We start from the raw sequence: 23,890 nt of genomic DNA on the forward strand, positions 1-23,890 counted from the left end.
AGGCAGGTTTCCTGCCTTACACTGAGCCAAGACCCAACTCCATAGAGAAATTCTTCACCACATGTCACCAAACAACCCTTTAAGATGGGTATTGTTATCCTTATGTTACAGATGAGAAAACTGAAATTCAAGAACCTCAAGCCACTTGCTTCACACAGCTGGTTAAGTGACAAAACTTAGATGAACCATGACTTCCTGGCACCAAAACCTGACCTTTCTCCAGGACACCACTGTGCCTTTGAAGATGCCACTCTGAGGGCTGGAGAGAATGGACAGAACAGTCAGGCTAATAAGGTCAAGCATCCCCATGTCACCTGCACCAGCAGACCTGCCCTCTACCCAGAAACACCAACCTTGACAAGGGTGGAAGATACTGTAATGTGCCAACTGAGCAGGCTTCTTGCTAGAGCAATACCATAGGCAAAACAGGAGACATACTTCAACGAGGCAACCGATGACAAAGTCTCAGCAAAGAGGTTTCTTTCCTCTCTACGTTGTGCCCATTCTGAGCAGGCAGAACAGATACAGAGCCTCTCTGAGAGAAAGCCCGGCAACCTCTCCATCCCTTTTGGTCTCTGCCTAGATCCTTCTTTCCTCCTCACAACTTAAATGCTGGTACCCTGAGTGAGGGACTTATCCTCCCATCCCCTCACTTTAACTCCTTTCCTTGAGCATTTCAGTCACATCCATTGTTTTAACTACCAATAAGATGCTGGTGACTCCCAAATCCCCATCTCCTGCCAGGCTTCTCCTTTGTGCTCCAGACCCACACATCCAACGGTTCAACCAAAGCAGAAACCAAGGTGACAGACGGGCACTCCTTTTCCATCGATTCCCACATTCCACTGAATACTCATCCACTTCCTAATATTTTCCTAACATCTATTTTCTCCAGTTGCAAAGATCTCTTTTAGGAATCCCCAGAAATCAGAAGTGCATTTTGACGAAGAAGAGCATAGCTTCTCATCCAATTCTCAAAGGTGTCCATCATCCCTAAAACATCAAGAACCATTGCTTATCTTTCCCTTCAATTCATGGGACCATTCTTTCCCAATCAGAATGGTTCACCTAAAATGCAAATGTAAATTGAGCATTCCCCTCAATTGAGAGGGAGCTCTCAGGCCTTACTTCCTGCTGTTCTCCTCAGCACCATGGCAGGTAATTCCACCTGCTGTCACCTACCCCATGTCTCTGCATGTGTAGTTCCTTCTGCCTGGAAAGTCCATCCCTCTTAGTCTGCCTGGCAGCCTCTGACTCACCCTTAAGACCCAATTCAAAGTCACTTATCCTGTGATACTTCCCAGACACCCGCCTGCCCTCAGGTAGAGGGCATCACTACCTATATCAGTGCTCCTATATCTTTTGTACATCTGACTACCTTTGCATTTATCATCCTACACTGCGGTGTCTATTCTTGGTCTGTCTTTTTATTTGACTGGGAGCACTGTAGAGGGGCTAGACCATGTTCATTTTTATTTATTTATTCCCAGCATCTGGCAGAGTGCCTGACACTCAGTAACTACAGCTGAATCATAAATAAACAAAACTAATAAGCAACTACAACTGTAGAGTATTTCACAATTCACACATCACATACTTTACCTCTGCATCTTCACAGCAATACTGATAAGGCAGACAAGGAATATATTACTGGGCTTTAGGGAAGTCATGCCAAGGTCACAAACTAGAAGTCACACTTCCCTTCAGTACTGAGCATAGGCTGAGTCCCACAGAAATATCTATTAGAAATTTAGTGAACTTGATGGACTTTGGAACTGACTCTATGTTCTAATACTGATGGACTCTTCTGTGCTTGTGAATTTGCCTACACGTACTCTGGGAAAGGAACTTGCATCTCTTTTTCAACTTAACCTCCTCACACATCTCCGCAAGTCAGGCAGCTTCCTGTGAAAAAGTCAGTCCAATCCAAAGAACCACAGGATTCTTTTGTTTCTACTTCATCAATGAAAATGATCTAGAGCTGGGTACAGTGCCTGACATACAGTGGGCAATCAATAAATACTGGTTGAACAGATGAATGAATAAGGTATCTTTATATAGAAAAAGGAGAAAAAATATGTTTAAGAAGGAGCTAAAGGCTTATTAGGCTGGTAAGGAGAGGAGAACCCTGAGATGATTTTAAAGGACTGTCACTCTCCAGGCCCAGAGTCAGAAAGCAGAGCACATGAAGCCAGATAGCAGAGTACATCCAAACTGATAGACCAGGTAAAATCAGATAAGCTGCCAGAAAACTGTGGCCAGCAAAGGTAGTCTGAAATTGAAAAAAAAAGGGGGAAAAGCTACTGAGAGAGGTAGATCTTGCAAGCCACAGAGCAGTGTGTTTGTCAATGACTGTTGACAAAATTTATTATTTAAATCAAGAATTATTTATTTTTAATGGTTTTTAAAGACTTAGGTGCTTACTGGGCACCAGAATGGGTTCCCTAAGGACAAGATGAAACCAGGCCAGAATAACCTACTGCCTTTTGGGAAAGGGTCACTGTGTAAGAAAGTAAGACAAATGTTAAACATGTTTTTACTTTAACAAGAAATCTGAGAAAATCTCTTACAATTTTGTGGACAAGATGGAGAAATGGAAGCCAAAAAAGAACAAAGTCTGGTGGATTTACAGTTGTGACTGCTGAATAATGCTTCTAAATTGTCCTAGTCATGTGCTCCAGGGCTCTATACTTAATAGAGTCCTTGTAAACTTTTTAATCAAACACTAGCCTCTAAAGTAAAGGACGGCAGGGATCTTGTCTGCCTAACTCACCAGTACCTAGAACAGCGCCTGCTAGATAGGAACATGATCAATAAAATTTTTAAAAATTATTTTTGAGTAAATAAATGAATCCATAGAAAGCCTATTCACTAAATTTGCAGGTCATACAAAATAAGAAGAGATAGCTAACACTTTCATCTTTATTTCTTGAGTGATATACTAGCCTGTTCCAACATTTTTGTGGTCTACCTACCTACCTACCTAGAATGTAGGCTGACTAGCTCAAGAGTTAATAAAAAAAAATTCAGATGAGGTTGACCAAAAAAAAAAAAAAAAAAAAAAGAAAGAAAGAAAAGTAAAGTAAAGAAAGATAAAGGAAGGAAGGAAAGAAAGAAAGAAAAAAAATTATCTAGAACAGGGTTGGCAAACTACAGCCTACACGCCTAATCCAGCCTGCTGCCAATTTTTGTTAATAAAGTTTTACTGGAACACATCCATGCATACTTGTTTGTGTCCTGCACTACAATGGCCAAGCTGGGTAGTCACAACTGAGACCAACTAGCCCAGGAAGCTTAAAATGTTTACCATCTGGCACGTTCCAGATAAAGTTTGCAGACCATTGATCTAGAATGTTGAATATGAATAAGCATCAAGCTGGAAAGCTGAACTATTAGAATACAAAGGTATAAAGCTTGAATGCAGGAGTAGGGGCTTGTGTGACAGCAGAGGTTAGACTAGATAGCTTCACAGCTCTGAGATTCTGTGAAATCGAAAATGCTTACTGAGTCCTGTCAGGACCCTAAGAGCAGATGAGAAGGCACTCAAATAACCCTTCCCTTCCACCTGGCCCTGCCCTTCCAGCAAATGCTTTTTTGGTGAGAACATCTGAACAGAAGACAGCGGAGAGGGTAGCAATGCTGTGTCTGAGTGAGGAGAGGACAGCCTATAAGCTGAGTCCCCACGTATCAGGCTGCTAACACCAGGCAAGTGTGGTACTCATGAAATTCTCCTCTGTTTGAAACAAGGTCAACATGATTCCTCCAGCTCAATGGGAAATCCAAGGAGGCATAAGTCATGGCCTGCACATGGAACTGTCAGCTGATGAGGAGAGAAAAGACATATGAGCAGATCAGAGTTCAAATAACCATATGCAGGGCCAAGATTTAGAAAACATTCAGAACAGCTGAGGGCAAGTTGCAATCATTGCCAAGGACAGTGAAGGCTCTGTGGAGGACTGAACCACAGCAAGGGAGCTTGATGGAAGGAGCAGGTTCAGAGAGGTGGAGAGCAGAGGAGCAGAGGGAGGGCAACTTCACACTTCACCTGGGCAGCAACGCTCTGATGCTCTTGACATTTCCCACATGCTGCTGATTTGAGACACCTTGCTGAGGCAGCAATGACACTTCTGCTCTGGGCTACCATACATGGTAGTCTGGAAGCCTCACTGTCAGCTCTGAGGGCTGAATACACTCCTCCCCTTGGCTGAACCTCCCTTCGGGTCAATGTTTGGAACGTCAGGCAGTCAGCAAGGCTGTCTGTCCTGGCATCACTGCCAACCCTAAGGCAGCCACTGCTCAGCTGCCCTGCTCCTGGAAAGTGAGGGGAATCTCAGGCTCTGCAAGGGATCTAGGATAATGGGTGGGCAGTGGGGCCAATCTGGACAAGCAAAGCTCAAACATGAAATACTCATTTCTCTCTACAGTCAAAGCAGCCTGCCCTCTTCTCAACTTCATTTTCGAAGAACTACTCAAAAGAGGCAACATGGACTAACTTGCCCAAGTACCCTCCAAATGGACACGTGACCAAGCCCTGGTACAGGTACACAGCACCTCTTTCCTCTGGAGAAGTCCAAGCAATAACCTACAAAACACCCCCAGGGAGGCACTGATGACCACCCCATTTTACAAGCACAAACATCAAGGCATAGAGAAGGTCCATTCTTTGTCCTGGGTCATTCAGCACGTTAAAGGGCCAGTCCCAGAGAGAGGATTATATTTCACATATAGGAGGGGGAAAATATAGTACTCAGAGTAGTGTTGAGGGACTTCTGAGGCTGAGGAAACCTGTGAGGCTGCTTTCTGGTTCTGGGATAGGGCTGGGACAGGGTAAGTCTGCAGGAAGTAGTCTAAGAATAAATCCACATTCCATGCAGTTGCCTTAATTATTTTCTGGAAACCTACTCCATTGTCCCTTCATCTGAGACTCCACAGGTTGAGGCACTTTGGGGAGAACACCAGTTAAAAGGTTCTCCCACCCCTCCTCCAGGTCATGAAATTGGGCCTCTAGCTTATTCCCCAAGACTGGAAGTGACATAAATTATAGAGCCAGAGGTGACTGTGAAGGACATCTGTCCAAGCCCTTTGGGTTATCCATGAGTTCCCAGAGGATGAGGGATGTGCAGGCTCTCACCCTGAGTTGCTGGAAGAGCTGGTACACCTCAAGGCTGCCTGGAAGCCAGGGGGAGCAGAGTTCTCATAACAGTAGGGTAGCCCACACTTACCTTCTAAAGAATGGATTCCCTGTTCCTTGGCGGTCTTGTAAACACTGGTGAAATCATCCCCAAGGTTTGGGTCAGCACCAGCAGCAAGCAGGACCCGCACTATACTGGAAGAACAGAGAAAGACACAAGTGTCAAAAACAGGAAAGGCCAAGGAAGTAGAGACCAAGATTCTGAGGCATGTTTGGGGATCGGATCTGCCTTTGCTCATGTGAGCAGTACAGTGGAAAGAACACAAGCTGTGCGAGTGTCAAAGACAAGGGTAGGAAAGTTGGCTCTGAAACTTTACTGGCTGAGAGGCTCTGGACAAGTTATCTAACACCTCTCTAAGCCTCAGCTTCCACAACTATTAAATGTGAAGTGTTTATTCAACAGTTACTTATCAAATATTTACTATGTTCTAGTTTGAGGTGCTAGGGTCCGTGCCCTCAGGGAGCTTACTGTCTCTTCTGGGAATGATAACAATTTAGTATAAAATTACAAAGAAGTGTGATAAAGGCTATGATGGGAGAAACACCAGCTGCGGTAGGAAACTAAAGCAGAGAATCACAAGAAAAACCTCCCAGAGGATGTGGTATTTAAGGTATTGAAAGGTTGAGTAGCCACATCTGGGATGTGAAGGGGGCGGGCCCAATGCATTTACAAATCTTGGAGGCAAAAGAGTATGATGCTTCACCCAAAGAAAGTAGAGTTAGAATAGAGGATGTAAGGGGAAGAGAAGTGGGGGCTGAGGTAAGGGCTCACTGAAGGGCTTAAAGAGAAAGTGATGTGGCAACACATGCTTTCCCCCTCACTTCAAAAGATATATACATATTTTAAAAAATGCAAATCATACTGTAATATTAAATTGAAAAATGAAAGTCTTCCCTTACAGCCATCTCCTTAATGTAAATTCCAAGCGTAACCACTTATTTATAGTTTGGTGTGTTTCCTTCCAAACTTTCGCTATTAGAAGAATCACTCCAGTGGCTGGGTGAGAATGGACTGGTGGGAATAGGATGAGAGTCCGTAGTCTCCATAGTGGGGTTAAATTTGGTGAATTTATAAAGCACAGTGCTTCACTCAGGAAGTGCTCCGCATATGTTAGTTTCCCTTCTAATACATCATGCTTCTGCTAATCCTTTCCTTTCCTTTCTCCTAATAAAAAAAGGTTCATGTTCACTATAAAAAAATTCAGAAAATATAGCTGATCAAAAAGAAAAAAATGCTTTAGAATATATAACATCTTTCCAGTTTTTTTGATGTATGCATATTTTTATTTACAAAAAATGGGATTATACATAAACTCTCCCTAAACACCTTCTATGTATTAAATATTCGTCTACTACATGGTTTTAAACGACTCCACAGTATTCTACTATAAGGCCAGTCCATAGCCAATCCCCAATTGTAAAACATTAGATTATTTTTAATATTTCAATAACAATCTCTACTTCCTTTGAATAAATTCTTAGGAGATGAAGTTCTAGATAAACAAAACCACTTTTAAGGCTTTTGATAAATGTTACTAAACTGTCTTCCAGAAAGATTGTACCAATTTTTATCCTTACTAGCAAAGGAAAGATGAGAGTAACTGTCTGCCTTCCTCTCACCAAAATAGGGTGGTTTTCTTCTTTTTCATAATGTGTTAATCTGGTAAACAGAAAATGGAATCACATGGCTGTTTCAACTTACATTTCTCTGATTACTAGTGAGGTAGGAGTTAAAAAAATGTTTAGCAGTCAGCTGTGTTTCTTTTTTCATGAAACACAATAATCAATTGTGTTTTTATTTTCATGAATGATGTCTTTTGCCTATTTTTCTCTTGTTATGTTAATCTTCTGCTTACTGGCCTTCAAAACTATTAATGCTTTTTAAGGCATAAATGGCAAGCATTTAAAAAAATTACTCTAATTATTATAACTATTAAAAAGCCAAACTATAGTTTTAGTTTTTCTCCTTTGCTAGTTTTTCAGTGTTTGTAACCAGCAGTGTTGTTAGCTTTTCCTGTACCAACTGGTTTGAATTTCATTACCTTCAACAGGCACAGGGACCTGGCCCAATTATTTGCTGAATGGATGAATGAATTTCAATAACTCCCATGCACACGAACACACAGTCCTCATAGGTAAGTCAAAGAACTAGAATCCATCTCCCACGTAGATGAGGTTCTTCTACATCTGATCTAACACGGTCAAGTGAGTCTTCTGTCTACTCACCTTACCTAAAAGGATCTTAAGAATCACCTTTTACAGGTAATTTATCCAGGATATGAATTATGATCCCAAAGAGAAATGAGAAGGGTCTCTAAGCAACATCTAAAATCCATGTCTAAAAGTCAGCTATTTAACTCATAGCAGTCTGTCAGGTTCTCAATTGGAGACTATTTGCTCATAGCTTACATATAATTTGAAGAAGACTGACGTTAGTCTTCCTGTTTCCTAGAAGATTAAAAGTTAAGAGGGTACAAAAAGGCTGTTAGAGATAGTCAAACTAACTGAAGGCAATGAGAGAAATAGCTGATAGAGAGGGATGTAGTATGGGACAGAGGTTAAAAATGTTGGCTTTAATGTCTGAGACAATCTGAGCATCAACATGAATAATGAAATTAATGGGATATAACCCATTGAGTAAACTAAGATTCCAAGAGTATACATTGAAAATAAGTCTATGGAGGCTAAGGGAAAATTCTCTACTGTAGAATGACAACTAATAAACATAGAAGAAATAATGAAATTAGAAAAATCATCATTTTGCAATCATAATTATGAGAGATATTAAGAGTATCTAGCTCATGTTGACTGTGTTAGTCATAATATAATGACATATAAGTCAACAAACATTAGTTATCATTACTATGCACCTGACCTTGTGGTTGGGCTATGGGGAAGTCAAAAGAAGTATGAGCTAAGACACAAACTAGAAAGACAGCATGGCATTTCATAACAAGTACAGGGAAACCTGGGTTCAAATCAAAGCTCTATCATTAACTAACTATGGTCTTGGACAAGTTACTATACCTCTGAGACTCCATTTCCTCACCACAATAAGAGAGATTGTGATGCTTCCCTTATAGGTTATGAGATAAGTATGTAAAACTCCACAGTGCCTGGCACATAGAAGGAGATCCACAGGCATGAGCTCTCTTCTCTCTGTCCATATAATCTTACTGACAGTAACATGAATCTGGACTGAAGTGGGCTCCAGACTATACCTAATCACCCCCTAGGACTCACACTGGCACAGCCCTGTGTTAAGAAGGCAGCTCCTAAACATTCTGCACAAGTTGGCTTGTTTTAAAATCTAAGTGAGAAGAGTGTGTCGATCTAAACTCAAAGGGACATAATTTGGTTAATCCTCAGCTGCTGTGTCCAATCACCTTTCAATCACACTCCTTCCCATGGCAGACTGTCCCTCCAGGCAGCTAGTGTCACTAACTGTGCTACCTGGGCCTTTTCAGGTTCATGAGTATTGATTCTGTCTATCTAATTTGCAGGCTGCAAGACGTGTCCAAGCAACCAAGTATGCTGCCCTTGGCCCCAGAGGGCAGACAGTGGTCTGGCAGGATGGTGAGAGGAGAGGGACTAGACCCTGGGACTGCTAACCCAATCAAAGGGAATGGGCAATGCACTTCACAAACTTGGAGGCCAAGGAGGGTAAGCATTCAAGTTAGTGATTCATTCTGCTATCTTGGAGAAGATTCCTTTCACTTTTAATGAAACTAAAAGACAGCAGCTCCACTGTGGGGTATAACTAAGACTAAAGAAACTGTGGCTGCTCAGTGGCCAAGAGTGGTACCAAACACATTCCCAGACGGCCAGTCAGCTTTTTGTCCAAGAGTCATCTCATACTTACAAAGTATATAACCCAGAGCTCCATGGGGATCAGGCCCTTCTTGGAGAAGTGAGCCGAGATCAGGCTAGAGGACTACGTGACTAGCTTTGATGACCAAAAGAACTTTGTGAACCTATGGGCTGCAGCAGGGCAGAAACAGGGTAGGAGGCCAGCCAGGTAAGAGAAAGCTAGGGCAAAGCTGGTTAGAAGAGTAAGCTTAGCAGCAGGCCAGGCACAGGGAGTGCCAAGAAGTTCATAGTCAAAAGAGAACCAAGGGCCAGACACCAGGCAGCAGAGATGTGAGTCAGAGAGTCAAAAGCCAGGTCAAATGTCAAGGACTAGAGGCCAAAAGAAACAGAAGACCACAAAACAAGCAAGCAACCAGAAACCAAGGAATACAACAGTATCAGAGGTTAAGGCAAGGCAAAAGAAGCAGATATGAGGAAGAGCAGTGAGGAGACTTTGGAAATGAAGACATTTCTGCCTCTTTGATGATTTTGCTGAAGAAATAAATCCCCCAATTCAGAACTGTATCTGGGAGAAGGTGACATGCATGAGGAGACGGTGAGTTGGCCCACCTGGCTGACAAGGGAAATACAGAATCTGACAACACAAAGGAAGGCAGGCACTACAATTCCAGGTGATCCAGCAAAGGACAACTGAAGACCCCCTCTGCTCTGGTGCTGGCATACTGGCTGTCACTTTGGAGGGCTGGGTTTAGGTATCACCACGTTAAATTTGAGTAGCTGTGCCAAATGGGCAGTGATGTATATGGGCTAGGCCTTCGTGGTCTTAACAGCTGGATTAAAGGAGGGTAGAGTATATCAATCTACTCACTTACGTTTTTCTATAACATGCTCAAAGGAACTACATTTACTACTCCACAGGTTCTCACTGGGCAAAGGCTTACAAAATGAACATCTGCAATCCTTCCAGCCAGTTTAGGATTTGGCCTCTGGTAGTCTGTAGAAAGATATGCCTACCAATGTTGGTATCAACCTCAAAGGCTAGAGATAATCTCCAGATACCCTATTTCTGATACTCATTTGGGGAGTCAGAGATGTCTACAGCCCAAGAGGATGGGGATTTAGAGTTGGCCTTTAATGACTTGGCTCTGGTAGCAGTACCTGCCTTTCTATGTGCCCATCAGAATCTGTTCTGGTCTTATCTCTGCCCAAGTAAGCTGACTCACCAAAAGGACTGGGCCTCATGAGTGTTGAAGGTGAAGGTTGTCAGGGACAGCATCCAGCTAACAGGGCGGCAGAGAAGCAGCAGTAAGACAGAGGTAGCTAGGCTGGGGGTCGGGGAGGGGGGGTGCCTACAAATCTTGTTAATCACAAACGGTCAGGTCTTGAAGATTGGCCTTAGTTAGGGAGGAGAATGCAGGTCCAGAGCCCAAGACCTTGATAAGAGTGAGTAGGAGCAGTAAGCTCTGATCCTAGGCAGAGAACAGTTTTTTTTTTTTCTGCTTTGTTTTACTGCCTGGTACAAGTATCTTATTTTCTCAAGTGTACAGTGGGGCTAAGTACTTTTTATGGCTGAGTAGTATTTCATTGTATAAATATACCACAACTTCTTTATCTGGTCATCTGTCAATGGACATTTAGGTTGTTTCCATGTCTTGGCTACTGTAAATAGTGCTGCTATGTATGAACATTGGGGTGCGTGTGTCTTTTCAAATTAGAGTTCCCTCCAGATATATGACCAGGAGTGTGATTGCTTGATCATATGTTAAGTCTACTTTTAGTTTTGCCTGTTCACTTCTATTTGCCTTTCCCAGTAGGCCATGGGGCAAGGACCATGTCTCAACCTTCCTTCCCAGCTCCTTGTCCAGTGCCTGGATCACAGTAAGTAGTCAACAGATGCTTTCTGAATGAGTGCATGAATAAATGAAGGATGAATACATGATATCATTATTTTATTTGATAGGAAATGCAGTAAAAAGGTGGAAGGCAACTGTCTCAGCCTTGCCTAGTCTTCTCTCACGTGAGGGTCCAAACTGGGCCGCAGGAGGCTTAGCTGAGGAAAACTTCCATTTTCCTCTCCTGAGCACCAGGGCCTTCCTGCCTTCCACCAGGCAGTTCCTAGACAACGCTGAGGAAATGAACAAGAGGGTAGTTCCTAAGTGGCAGCTCCTGGGACTCAGAGAACTCCCTCTGGAGCCACAGCCCCCACAAAGTGCGTTTTAATTTGCTGATCAGGTTGTAATTAGATTAGAGGTGGAAGCACATGTAGGAAGTTAGCTCACATGGACCTCGATGAGCTCCTGCTTTCAGAGCAGTGGGGCATCACACTGTATGGGAGGACAGTTATATCGATCGAGGTTAAGGTTTTCTGCTCTCAGTGGCCAGAGGGGTTTGGGGTCGTGTCACATTATTTAGGAAAGAGCGAGGAAACCTGTGGTGTGAGCTGAGGCCTAGGGTGGGCCAGGCGCGTGTCAAAGACGGCTGGCGAGCAGCTGGAGTTGGTGAAGCAAGAAGGGCAGTGATCCCAGCTCCAGGTCATCCCCACACAATGTGGAGCTTTAGGAGAAGCTCCTCCAACTCCTCCTCCCCTCTACCCCCACATCCAAGCACAGACACTGTGATGAGTGTCACGGGTCCCAAGGAGAAGACAAAGAGTTGACCTATTCTCCACCCAGCACACACCTCCATGAGGGAAGGAAGCAAAGAGGTCACAGTTCAGGAGGTCTGCTGGAAAGTCAAATGAGCTGTGGCTCATTCAGTCTACTGGCTGGTCTTCGGGCGGTCGGGAAGGCAGGGTGGCCCGACCAAAGGCACCGGCATGTGTTGAATCTAAAAGTTCAGTGGCTCAGCGGCATGAGCTGGGGGTGAGGGGATGGGAGGCAGTTTTCTTTCCAAAGCCAGCCTCCTCAGGAAACAAACTAAAGATTAGGTAGGAAGCAAGGCATCTGTGTAGAAAACGTGCTCTAGTTTCCTCGAATTAGGACAATGTTTTGTTTACTTCCCTCAAAAGGTAAAGATCAATAATTATAATAAAGCAGCCTCAGTGTGTTGAACACTTTACATTTGCTATTCCAGATCCTTATAACCACTTGCAATGAGGTACCAGTCCATTTTATAAATGAATAAACTGAGGCTCAGCAAGATAACAGGAGTTATCTAACTGAACACATTAAATAAGCACAGGAACCAAGTCAAATCCATGTCTGTCTGGGGCCAAACCTGATGCACATTCCCCTAAACCACACTGGTTCTCACCTACCCAACCATCCATTAATTTGTATTAATATCCCAGAGTGCTGGACCCTTACTATGTACCAGAGACAGTGATATTTTCAGATGGTCATAATAGCTAGCTGGGATAAGTGGGAGTCTGATTCAGATGGACAAGGGTCAATATCAGCAGTGGGCCTGACCAGGTGAGATAAATTTGGGCAAGGCTCAAGGAGGGCATGGCACATTAAGCAGAGGGCCATGGAATCAAGACTACCCATCACAAGGTTTCTAGGACAATCCCAATTTTACATTCTTAGCCTAGTTCTAAACACTTTCATGTCTTTCAATCTGTGGTTCGTAAAATATGGTCACCAAACCGATGGGCCAGTGTGGTCAAGCCCTGGTTGTCAGGGATTCTTTCCACAGTATGGGCCTAGACTAGGCTCTCTTTAGGCAAATGATCCATAAGAGCATGCTGGGGCTGGTGTGTCTCTCAGACTATGCACTAGGCATCACACTAAGCAGTTTTATATGCATTTGAATCTTTAATCACAAATGCTGAGGCAGGTGTTATTATCATTCCCATTTTGTAGATGAGGAAACAGAGCTGGTAAGAGGTAGCGCTAGGTTTAAACTGAGGTGCTCGTTCCAGAGCCTTTGTTCCTCACCACTTTGCCACACAAAACTAGACTGTGCTCCCCAAAGCAGGGACTGTGCCTGACCATCTGTTCCCTTGCACACAGAGCCCAGGACAGGCCAGTAAATATTTGTTGAATCAATTCACTTCTGAGGCCTTAACACTGCACTGCTCATGCATATGCTAAGTTTTCAGTCAGCTCCTGGGCTTTACTTGCTAGTTTTGCTAAATTAGGCCTTGGATTTTACAAATGGTTTTTTCATTTTAATTGTAGAGTGACACCCTGATCCCTGTTAAATTTTTATCACTACAGATTTAACCACTGCTCTAGCCCACCGTGTTCTTTTTTCACTTCCCTAATTCTTTCACCCAACATATCAGCTATCTCTCTGAGCTTCATTTAACCAGTCAATTTGGTTCGCATTTATCAATGGTCTCAATAGAATCAGTGATATGATTACTGAATACGAGTCTGTGGCTTACCAGTGTAGTTTGCTTTCCAGTCTGATATTCATTCCTATATAAAAAATGAACCAGATCATTCACCATTCATTAGTTTGACTAAACCATTTGCCACATTATATTTTATCCACATAGACATCATGAAACAGCTAAATATCTTGCTGCAACCCAGACACACCTACTATGTTTATTGTATATTCCTGACCCACCCACCTGGCAATCTTATTTAAACAAGTAGCTCATGGTACAGCGTGGGTCCGACATCTTTAAAGAAGAGGTGCTGGAGTGGACCATATCACAGTCCCTAGAAATGGAACACCTTTCCCCGGGCTGCTGAACTGGAATGGGCACTGGATACTCTTTTGATCCCAACTGCTCCTCTGCATGAAGACAACACTGAACACAGAACCACAGGATGGGATATAGGGCTGGAGAAGGGGGGTACCCTGAGACTGTCAGGTTAGGCAAATGAGCTGGCATCGCTTTCCAGGGAGCAGTGTCTGGGTGGCCTGAGGTCAAGGCATGCGTCTGCCAAACTAGAAACGGGTGCATGCTGGAACTGGAATATCATTACTACGAAACAGGATTATCTTGAGCAATGATTCTAAATGGGATTAGAAATGACTCTTTGTTACTCAGAGATAATCAGCCACAGCAGCAGGGATGGGAGAGATGTCAAGCTCGGCACACTTTTCTGGGGGCATGGTGCTGGCATTCTGGGCACCTGGCCAGCACCCTCACCCACCCTTCCTTGCGGGAAATACTGGGCACTGTTCTTCCCCGGGCAGGTAACCACCTGGGACAAGAGCCAGCTCCACATCAAAGCGCCGTGCTCTGGGGTCCCGTGTTCTAGGCCCAGCTTCTTAGATGAAAAGGAGTGGAAAAACAATTTCCAAAGCCCTACCGCTTCTGTGTCATCTATGAGATACTGGGTTGAGGCAAGTAACACCCCCACCTCCATCAAAGATTACCTGCAGGAAATTCACTAAATTCCTCTGAGGTCACCCACAATCAGCAGCAGCAGTGTCAATCATAGTAATAATAATTAAGGCACTACAACTGCTACTATACTACTATTAATTAGCAAATCCTTATCGAGTGCTTACTACATGGCAGGCATTGTTCTAAACACTTTACATATACTCACACATTTAGGGTAGCTCAGCTTATTATCTCCATTTTTATGGCTGAGGAAACAATCACAGATAAGTGAAAGAACTTGCCGAGGTAGATGACTAGTAAGAGGAAGAGCTTGGATTTGAACCCAAGTGGTCTAGCTCTAGAGTTCACAGCTCTACCACAAGCTGGACAGTCACCACCGGAGAAGATCATGGCCTGTGTTGGATAAGGCCTTTCCTTCACACTCTCTGGTCTTCAGACCCTGCCAGTTCCTCCCACGAGCTCTAGTACATCCCTACCTTCCCACCTTTGGGAGCCTATGCTCACAATGGTCCTTATTCCAGAAATGCTGCCTTCCTGCTCTCCATCTCTATCAGTCAAAATCTTGTCCATCTTTCAAGGCCCACCTCATATGAAAGGGCCTCCTTGCATTAGCTCTCCCTCCCAGCACTCTAGCTGATCTTCTCTGGGGTACTGACTATATTCTGCCTCATTCTACAGTTAAAGTGGGGCTTGTTTTAATCCCTCTTCTGATAGCTTTTTTGAGGACAAGGAGTAATTAGTCAGCTTTTAGATTTCTCAAAATCATCCAGTACATAGTGGGCCATCAAGAACCCCTGCCTGAGTTGACTTGACTCCTGGTTCTGGCACATCATTCATTCCATGGCTTTGCTCCCTGCATCTTCCCTTCACAGGCAGCATAGTTTAGTGGAGATAATAAGGCTTTGGGGTTCAGAGGGACCTGGCTTCAAATTCTGGCTCCCTCCTTCACTTATGGACAACTTGGGCATCTCTGAGCTTCATTTTCCTTATCTACAAAATAGAGATAATAATCCCTCCCTTTTAGGACTGCAGTGAGGATAAGAGCCAACCTGGGAAGTATTCAACATGGGCCTGGCACACAGAAGACACCCAATCAACTGTAGTTATCATCATCACTTAATGGTCAGGAGATCAGATAGCACAAAGCCAGCCTTGGGCCGAAGGAAGTACCACTCTGAAGCAAGCAGCCTGGCCAAGAATAGGCTGGGGACCTTGGGAATAGTCTGGAGGCCTCCAAGGCAGGACAGACCTCCACGTTGTCAGGCCTCCTAAAGACCTGTGTTGAAGCACAGGTACAGGGCTGCTCCACTTGCTCTGCCTCTGGCCAGCCAGCAAGGAAGAAGAGCCTCCCAGGGAGGCTGCCCTGGTCCAGCTGCAAGAGTAGCTTCACCTCTTCGCTCTAAGAACACATGTGGAGCTGTCAGCCCCACAAAGAAACGCCTATAAGACTTCTCCTGCAGGACAGCAACCTGGCTTGGATTACTGGGGTTTTTATAATTAATTAATTAATTTTAAATTGAAGTATAGTTGATTTACAATGTTGTGTTAGTTTCTGGTGTACAACATAGTGATTCAGTTAGCCACTAAGAAAACAGTATGGAGGGTCCTTAAAAAACTAAAAATAGAGTTACCATATGATCCAGCGATCCCACTCCTGGGCATATATCCAGGGAAAACTCTAATTCGAAAAGATACATGCACCCCAATGTTCACAGCAGCACTATTTACAATAGCCAAGACATGGAAGCAACTTAAATGTCCATCAAGAGATGACTGGATAAAGAAGATATATATATATATATATATATATATATATATATATATACACACACACACACACACACACACACACACACATATATATAAAGAAGATATATACATATATATAAAAAGAAATATACATATATGTTATATATACACACACACATACATACTGCTGGGTTCTTAAAATTAGGGTTTAACGTCCTCCTCCCCTTAGCAAGGTAGAGGAAAAATAAGCAAATGCTAAAAATAAATGACTGCTATAAGGGGGAATTAAATGGTCTTCAGCCAAGGATGGCGGCATTTTAAAATTAACAAAGCCCAGGTACCACATCCAGGAAGGCCTTGGCAAATGCGTGTTATCCACTCATTAGCTCAGCTCCTCAGGGACCCTAGCCAAGCAGGGAAGGCAGTGCCGGGAAGCAGTCCTTCCGATGCTGATGAAATGCACTCCAGGAGAAAAGGCAGAAGGAGGGAGGGAGACTCTTGTGGGGAATTTCAAACAGTTCTGCTGGAGCTTCCTTCTCTGCCTGGCAGTCTCACCTTCTCTGAGGCAGGGGATTTCAAAGCAACCAGCAAGCCCAAGTGGGTTCAAATGTGAATCCGCCCCGAACCACATCACTCTTTCAGGATCTTTGGTTCCTGAAGCACCACAATGGCCACACTATTTATGTGGTCTACCTGCATGGTAGTCCAGGGACAAGGAACTCAAGAATGTTGTGGGATGAGAGGCAAGCTCCCAGTTCTGTACCCTGCACTTTCTACTTGCTATAAAGAATCATATGATGCTTTGTGAAATTATATGAGCCCACTGTATACCACTTGTGAAGTGAATTTATCATTATTCATCAGTAATTCTACTCCATGACATAACAAATTGTGTGAATCTTTATTCTCTACTAACAGTCAGAATATACAGTACTCTAATGTAAGATACCATCGACAATAAGAATTCAAAACATTCCAGGTGACCATAAACAGTACGAATTCATTTTGACACTACAAACATGAATTCTCAGTATGCCAATGGTCACAATTAACAGTGAAAATTAGAGAGATGGTGGCTTTTTAAAAAGTTTTTTTTAAAGTTGGTTTATTGAAGTATCATTGATACATAAATTTCATCCTTTTAGATGTACAATTTGATGAGTTGTGGGACACTATCATAATCAAGATTTAGAATATTTCCATCACCTCAGAAGTTCCTTTGGGTCCCTCCTCCAACTCCTAAACCCTAGCAGCCACTAACCTGATTTCTGTCCCAACAGAATTGCCTCTTCCAGATTTTCATATAAATGGAATTATACAGTAGGTAACTTTTCATGTCTGCTTTTAACTTAGGATAAAGCTTTCAAGATTCGACCAGGTTGTTACATGTACAAGAAGTTTGTTCTTTTTTTTTAGTGCTGGGTTATAGTCCACTGTATGGATATACCATAATTTGTCCATTCACCAGGTGATGGACATTTGGGTGATTTTGAGTTTTTGGTGATTATGAATAAAGCTACTATAAGTATCTGCATACAAGTCTTGTTGCAGATGTATGGTTTTATTTCTCATGCACAAATACCTAGGAGTTGGTATTGCTGGGTTACATGATATATGTAATTTTACATTTATAAGATACTGCTAAAGTGTTTTCCCCCAAAGTGGCTATACCATTACGCAGTCCTATCAGCAGTGATGACAACTGTTCTGCAACCTCGTCAGCACTTGGTATTATCAGTTTTTAAAATTTTGACCATTAGGGTAGATGTGTAGTGGTTATCTCACTGTGATTTTTAACTTGCATTTCCCTAAATGCTGAGTAACTTTTCTTGTGATTATCTGGCATCCATCCCTTCTTTGGTATAGTGTCTGCTCAAATATTTTGCCTATTTTTTAAAAATTGGGCTATCTTTTTAGTATTCATGTGTAAGAGTTCTTTATATCTCCTGGATACTATTCCTTTATCAGGCGTGTTTTGACAGCTTCTCTTTTGAGAAATTAGAAATTATAAGGATTTAAATCATACCATGTTTCTTCCAAACCAATATCCTCTGCACATACATGCTAATGAAGAAAACAGGAAAGAACTAAACTTTCCATTTATAAATACCTTAGTGCCACTGGATAGAGGGTCAAGCAGCACTTAGTACCTATTAAAACTCATGAGACTATTTTTACCTCTACAATAAGCATCCAACCAACATTAAGCTTTAAGGAAAGCTACATCTGGAGAAATGGCTGTCCTATAAACAGCTTTTGGCCCCCCAGGCTCTGCATCTCCCAAAGCCCTGTTCTGGTCCATCAGGCTCCTGGAATGGTCAACAGTCGTCACACTCCATTGCTGGCCATTGTCCACTGGGAAAGGTAGGAGGCTCCCAATCCATCCCTCAGTGAAAGAGCAAACAGTGGGGCCTGTGGCTGCTTGGACATCAAAGTTGAGCAAACAGGCCTGGCAGGCACTGCCTCTCCGCCTACACATCCTGCAAATGCCATGTGAAGGAGCATCCCTGAGGGGGTCATGACTTTCAGCTTGTCACAGCACACATCAAAGTTTGCACCACACACGAACTGGGTGCATGGGTTCGAATCAAGTTGCCCAAGAGCGGATACTCAGCCATTGTGTCCAGTTTTAATCCCATGTTTTCCCAAGTAATTAGGCCTTCTTGCTTATGAACTTGTGACTAAGTAAAGCATCACTGAGAGGTTGTAACATCAAAGTGCCTTCCACTGTCTGCCCATGTTTGGTAAAATTGGATTTCTTTCCCTTCTTAAAGAAAAACTAATTGAATTTAGCTGAAGGCTGGGTATATTTGCACGAGCCAGAGGAGGCTGTGCTATGTCACAGTGGTCATCTTGGGACCCTGTGGCTTAGCCTTTAGCTGGGGTGGGTCAAAGTGCAACACAAAGTGAGGCACCCAGACTCAGGCTAAACAAGTGCCTGTGGCATGAGGCTTACAGGGGGCTCACTGTGGAGACGGGGCCAGCCCCTGCCGACCGCTCCTCAAGTCAATACTACACCCAAGCTGTTACTAGGCTGGCAAAAGGATTGTCCTAACAGAATGTTGGTAAATCTTTGGCAAAACAGCTACTGAAGACAATGGCCATCACATTGCTCAAGTCCTTGATGTCATCAGCCCAAGTAAGCTTCTTAAGGCAAAGGCTGTGATGCTTACTTAGTATCTGAATCCCCTCTAGCCTAGCACATCAGCGCTTGACACATTATAGTTTTTTAAAATGTTTGCTGGATGCATAAAATGGTAATATAATATCAGAACAAAATTCCTCTCTCCTGAAAAACTGAAACTCTCTTAGATCTCTTTTTTTCCTTGCTTGTCAGGAGACTTCAATCTAAATTCATACTCGATTCTACTAATTACCTGAATTTACAGCCAGGTATAGCCTGGTCCTATTTATGTAAAATTATACACACACAGATAGAGATATAGATATACAGTGATCAACCTCTAGTTAGAGGGAATTCAGCTGATGGCTACTTTCTTCTCTATATTATTTTTACAAAAACAATAAACCTATTTTTGGAAAAGGAGATCTCTAGTTCAATCCTGACAGAATTATCTTTCCTTTTACCAATATGACTTCTAATCTTGATCCAGTTTTAATTCTTCTGTGTACACTTGTATTTGTATTTTAAGTCACCTCAAGCTTTTTTAGAAATAAAGGGAGAGAATAAATTATAAATAAGTTCCGTTTATACTTTTAACATTTTGTTCCACAGTACTGTATTTTCTGTTCAAAATTAAACAAAATACCACTCTTCTTTATTACTGAAAATTAAATAAATAAATACACATATAAATAAAAGTTCACAAGAAGTTAATCTCTTTAAGGATAGAGACTACAGTGTTCCCTAAGGACTCGACACGCACTAAAGGCAGTTGAGGGTGAAATGACTGGGCATCTGTCAGTCTCTCTCCCTCGAGCCTTGAATCTGCTGCCCTTCTACCTTCCCTTGATCCAAATTCATTTCAAGGTGGTGGTATTTCAGGCTTGGTCAATATGATTCCAGAAGGGTTTGGGGACTGATGAGAGGACAATCAGCACACTTCTAATGAGGAAAAATTTCTTGGCAGATTGTGCTGGGATGGACCCGATAATCCTTCAAGACCCCTCCCACGGCACCCTACCAATGAGGCCTACTCACCCTGACCAGTGTATGGCATTCCCTTTTACCAGATTCTACTTTTCCTTTTTTTCCATAATTCACATTATCTTCTAATGTATTATACAGTTTACTTATGCATTATATTTTTTGTTTATAGTCTGTCCCTGCCTCTCTCTACCCAGTGACTACCACTAGTATAGAAATAAGCTCCTTGAGGAAAGGGATCTTTGTCAAGAACGGTGCCTGGCAAAAAGTAGGTGCCAATATTTTTTTGTGGTATGAATAAACAAATCCAACCTGAAAGTGTGCTATTTTCAATAAAAATCTGTCCTCCCTGAGTACTAGAAGGAAGAGGAGGGCACAAAATAGAAGCTTAAAACACCAATAATTAGTCCTAGGAACCAAAGCAAGTAAATAAGCCAACATTCACTTTGCTCAATGCACACCACTGATTTGCTAATGGCCCTGGATAGACAGAGCAATCAGTTAAACCAACAACTCAATAGTTTCAGAGAGAAATGTCCTCGAAGCACATCTACTAGCTATCTGCTCGCTGACTGGCAGGACTCTTACAGTGTTATTCCTATCCCTTCTCAACACTGAAAATACAACACACAGAAGGGCACACAACCCCTCCCTTTTCTCTACCTCTGGATATCTCTTGCAGATGGAGATACATACAATCTGGGAAAGACAGGTGGGTGGGGTGGAGGGGAGGGTATCAGTGGTAGAATAAACACACATGTGTTTGTAGATAGAGAGGTCTAGTGCAGGCGGCAGAGAATAACATCAACCATTTGTAACCTGTAGCATCTATCCACTCTGCTACCACATTCAGTCCCCTCACACCCTCTGCTTTGATAATATCCTGTCCACACTTCTCTAACATCACTGATTACACTATACTCTGTCTCTCTTCCTGCCTGTCTTTTCCACATTAGACCAAGAACTCCCAAGGCTTCTGATTTCCCAGTAATTAGCATAGACCCTGGCCCAGAGTAGAGATCTACCAAATGTTTATAGAAATAATTGATTTTAGGTAAAGAAACATGGTGTCCACAGAATTCTGAAATTCAACTAAGAGTCACAGCCAGGACTGGACTCCAAGTCTCTCAACTGTAAAGCCTATTTACTTTTTTTTTTTTTTTTAAAGACTAAGCACTTGGGTCTAAAGAGGCATATAAGGGGACAGAGTGCTGATATCAAGTTCACGACAGAGGAGCAGGGAAGAGAGAACTAGCTCAGTACGGTCTGAGGCAGCGCCACCCTGACATTATAAAATCCCCGTCTGGTTGGTTTCCACCACATTTACGACTGGCCAGTACTGGTAGATAAAAGCCTTAAAAGTCTGCTTGAAGGAAAATGAAAACTGGTATCTGCAACTATCAATGTCAGTGGCTACTACTGAAGTGCCCTGTCTGCCTTCTTTGAAAGTATCTCCTTTGCTGTTTTTCAATCAATTCTTTTGCACAATCACAGCTAGAGACTGGGATGGAAAGGCAGCATTCAGCTCAAGCCCAGGATCTGGCACAGGGAGGCAGCAGTGAGGTACAGCAAAATACACAATGTCTGCAGGCAGCTAGACCAGGTTCTAAATCCTATCTGTGTGACCTTAGACACATCACTTTACCTCTCTGGGCTTCAATTCCCTTCGCTGAAAAATGAAAATAATAGTATGTATCTTGTAGGGTGGTTGTGAGAAGGGATAAAACTCTTTATACAAAGTAGACTATTTCAATCTTTACTCAGATTGGAATGGGGGACCGGGTAGGAAAATAATAGCAGGGCCTCCAATGGGAGGGAAGGAATGTCCCCCCTTCCCTAATTTCCAACACAACTTTCAAAGGAACAGCCCAATGGAGCCCTTGCTGGGGACAGTGACTGCAGACTCCTTAACACAGACAGATAACAGATAATGGAATCGTGATAATAACGTGCACAAGTACACCTAGCCACTTAACAGCAGGCTTTCAAACATTTTGTTGCTTCAATGCAAATAACTCGCCTAAGGTCACAAAGCCAACGAATGATGGAGCTGGGATCCAAAGCTACATCTTCCCTCTCCATATCTCCTATACTTCCCATTGCACCAGGTGTAGACCAGTACCTTGGGCTGAGTCCATTTCCCTGTCTTTGGAGAGGACAGCAGGGGGACAGGCAAGGGCAGGAGAAGGTTCAGGATCACCATCTGAGGAGCTCTGGCTAAGGGAGACCTGTGTGGAAGGAGATCTCTCACCTGTCGTTTCGGTTGATGGCTGCCACCATGAGTGCTGTCCAGCCAAGTCTGTGCCTTGCGTTGACATCTGCACCTTCTGACAACAGTCTAGAAAAAGAAATATTTTCATTCTACAGCTTACCAGGGACATAAGAGTAGAAGAAATGAGAAATCAACAAACAAGGTGGCTGGATGAATCTGGAAATAGTTAGAGGCCTTTGAGAACTAAATACCCATCCCAGCTCCTGTGGCCACTCCCCGCAACCCCTGAATTCCCCTACCTCTCTCCCTCTTCCTTTAAATGAGTTTGTCCCTGCTGTTATCCTCCCAGCCCTCTGAGGAAAGAATGTGCCTTCCCTGTCATAATACACTGACACTCCCACTCCCTCTCTGTCCAGAAAGCTCCCTCCCTGCCTCTCTGTCTATTCTAATCCTACTTTCATGCAATGGGGTACAATACTGGCTTGAGGACGCTCTCTCAAGAAGGCTTCCTGGATTCATCCAGTCCACAGGTCTCTCCTCCTTCCTTAGAATTTCCCCGTGCTCAGCGCCAAATGCCCAACAACACTTCTCATTTACGTAGTTCTCAGTTTACAGAAGGATTGTACTTCTCAAGTTTATCTGTAGGGTGGCTGTGTGGAAATTGGAACTCTTTGAGCCCAAGGAAAGATGGAAAGAAAAATTGAAATGCTAGATTAGGTTTCTAGGAAAGCCCACGTGAGCCTACTTGACTCTACGTGCCAATGCCTAGTACACAGTAAGAGCTCAAGAGTTGTTGGATAAATTAACAAACATGAGGTTTTAAGTATACCACTAAAAGCCTGAATTCTGGGTCCTAGTAATAGGGAGCCATATTACATGGATAGAGAGAAGGAAAGCAAAGAGAACCAACTCTAACTGAGCACCTACTACAAGAGGAACTACCTTGGAACTTTACGGACATCTCTCATTTACTCTTTAAACAAGCTTAAGGAGCTGATATTAATCTTTTCATGGGGGCAGTAACATGGCTCATGGAGGTGGAGTGACTCGCTTAAGGTCACAAAGTTAGCTAAGGGGCAATACAGTGACTGGAATTCAAGTACATAGTGGCTCTGTAGCCTGAATCCTCACCTCACCAGCCTTCCTCTATACTGAACCTGGAACTGGAAGACACAAGACTAAACTGACTCCAGCAAATCAACATGACATGTGCTTGGTCCTGTGCTGAATTCTGTGATGGGGGTACAGAAAAGATGTAGGGTCTGCACTAGGGAATTCAGTTGTGGAGGGAGGACTCATGATGGCAAGAAACCAAAGCCTGTAGTGTATGGTTTCCCACAGACGTGTGTAGGAGGCCAGGAAAGAGGGAGACCAAAATTTAAGAGTGTTTCACCAACAAGGCAGGACCTGCTTATGAGGAATGTGTGTTTGGGGGAAATGATTGCTCTTCAGTGGGTTCTAGATGAAAAGACACTGGCAGAGAGTCCAGAGGCTTGGGGTTGAGTCCTAGCACCATTCTGGTACCATAATCTGTAGTAAATGCTTCTCCGGACCAAGTTAAACCTCTGT

At 43.2% G+C, this 23,890-nt stretch overlaps 1 protein-coding gene across 4 annotated transcripts in view; it reads right to left on the minus strand.

Moving 5' to 3' along the window:
* CLPB (ClpB family mitochondrial disaggregase) overlaps nucleotides 1–23,890 on the minus strand; it is a 236,013-nt gene that overhangs the window by 74,790 nt on the left and 137,333 nt on the right. For 3 of the 4 annotated variants that reach the window (XM_074372574.1, XM_010973081.3, XM_074372573.1), the window contains 2 exons: nucleotides 22,361–22,447; nucleotides 5,223–5,326 (listed from right to left, as the gene is read on the minus strand). In XM_074372574.1, coding sequence (XP_074228675.1) covers nucleotides 5,223–5,326; nucleotides 22,361–22,447 — 191 coding nt within the window. The remainder of the gene's footprint in view (nucleotides 1–5,222; nucleotides 5,327–22,360; nucleotides 22,448–23,890) is intronic. The other variant, XM_045508765.2, reaches the window with a different exon arrangement.

This window comes from Camelus bactrianus, chromosome 10, assembly GCF_048773025.1.
Source record: "Camelus bactrianus isolate YW-2024 breed Bactrian camel chromosome 10, ASM4877302v1, whole genome shotgun sequence".
In the NCBI taxonomy this organism is placed as follows: domain Eukaryota; kingdom Metazoa; phylum Chordata; class Mammalia; order Artiodactyla; family Camelidae; genus Camelus; species Camelus bactrianus.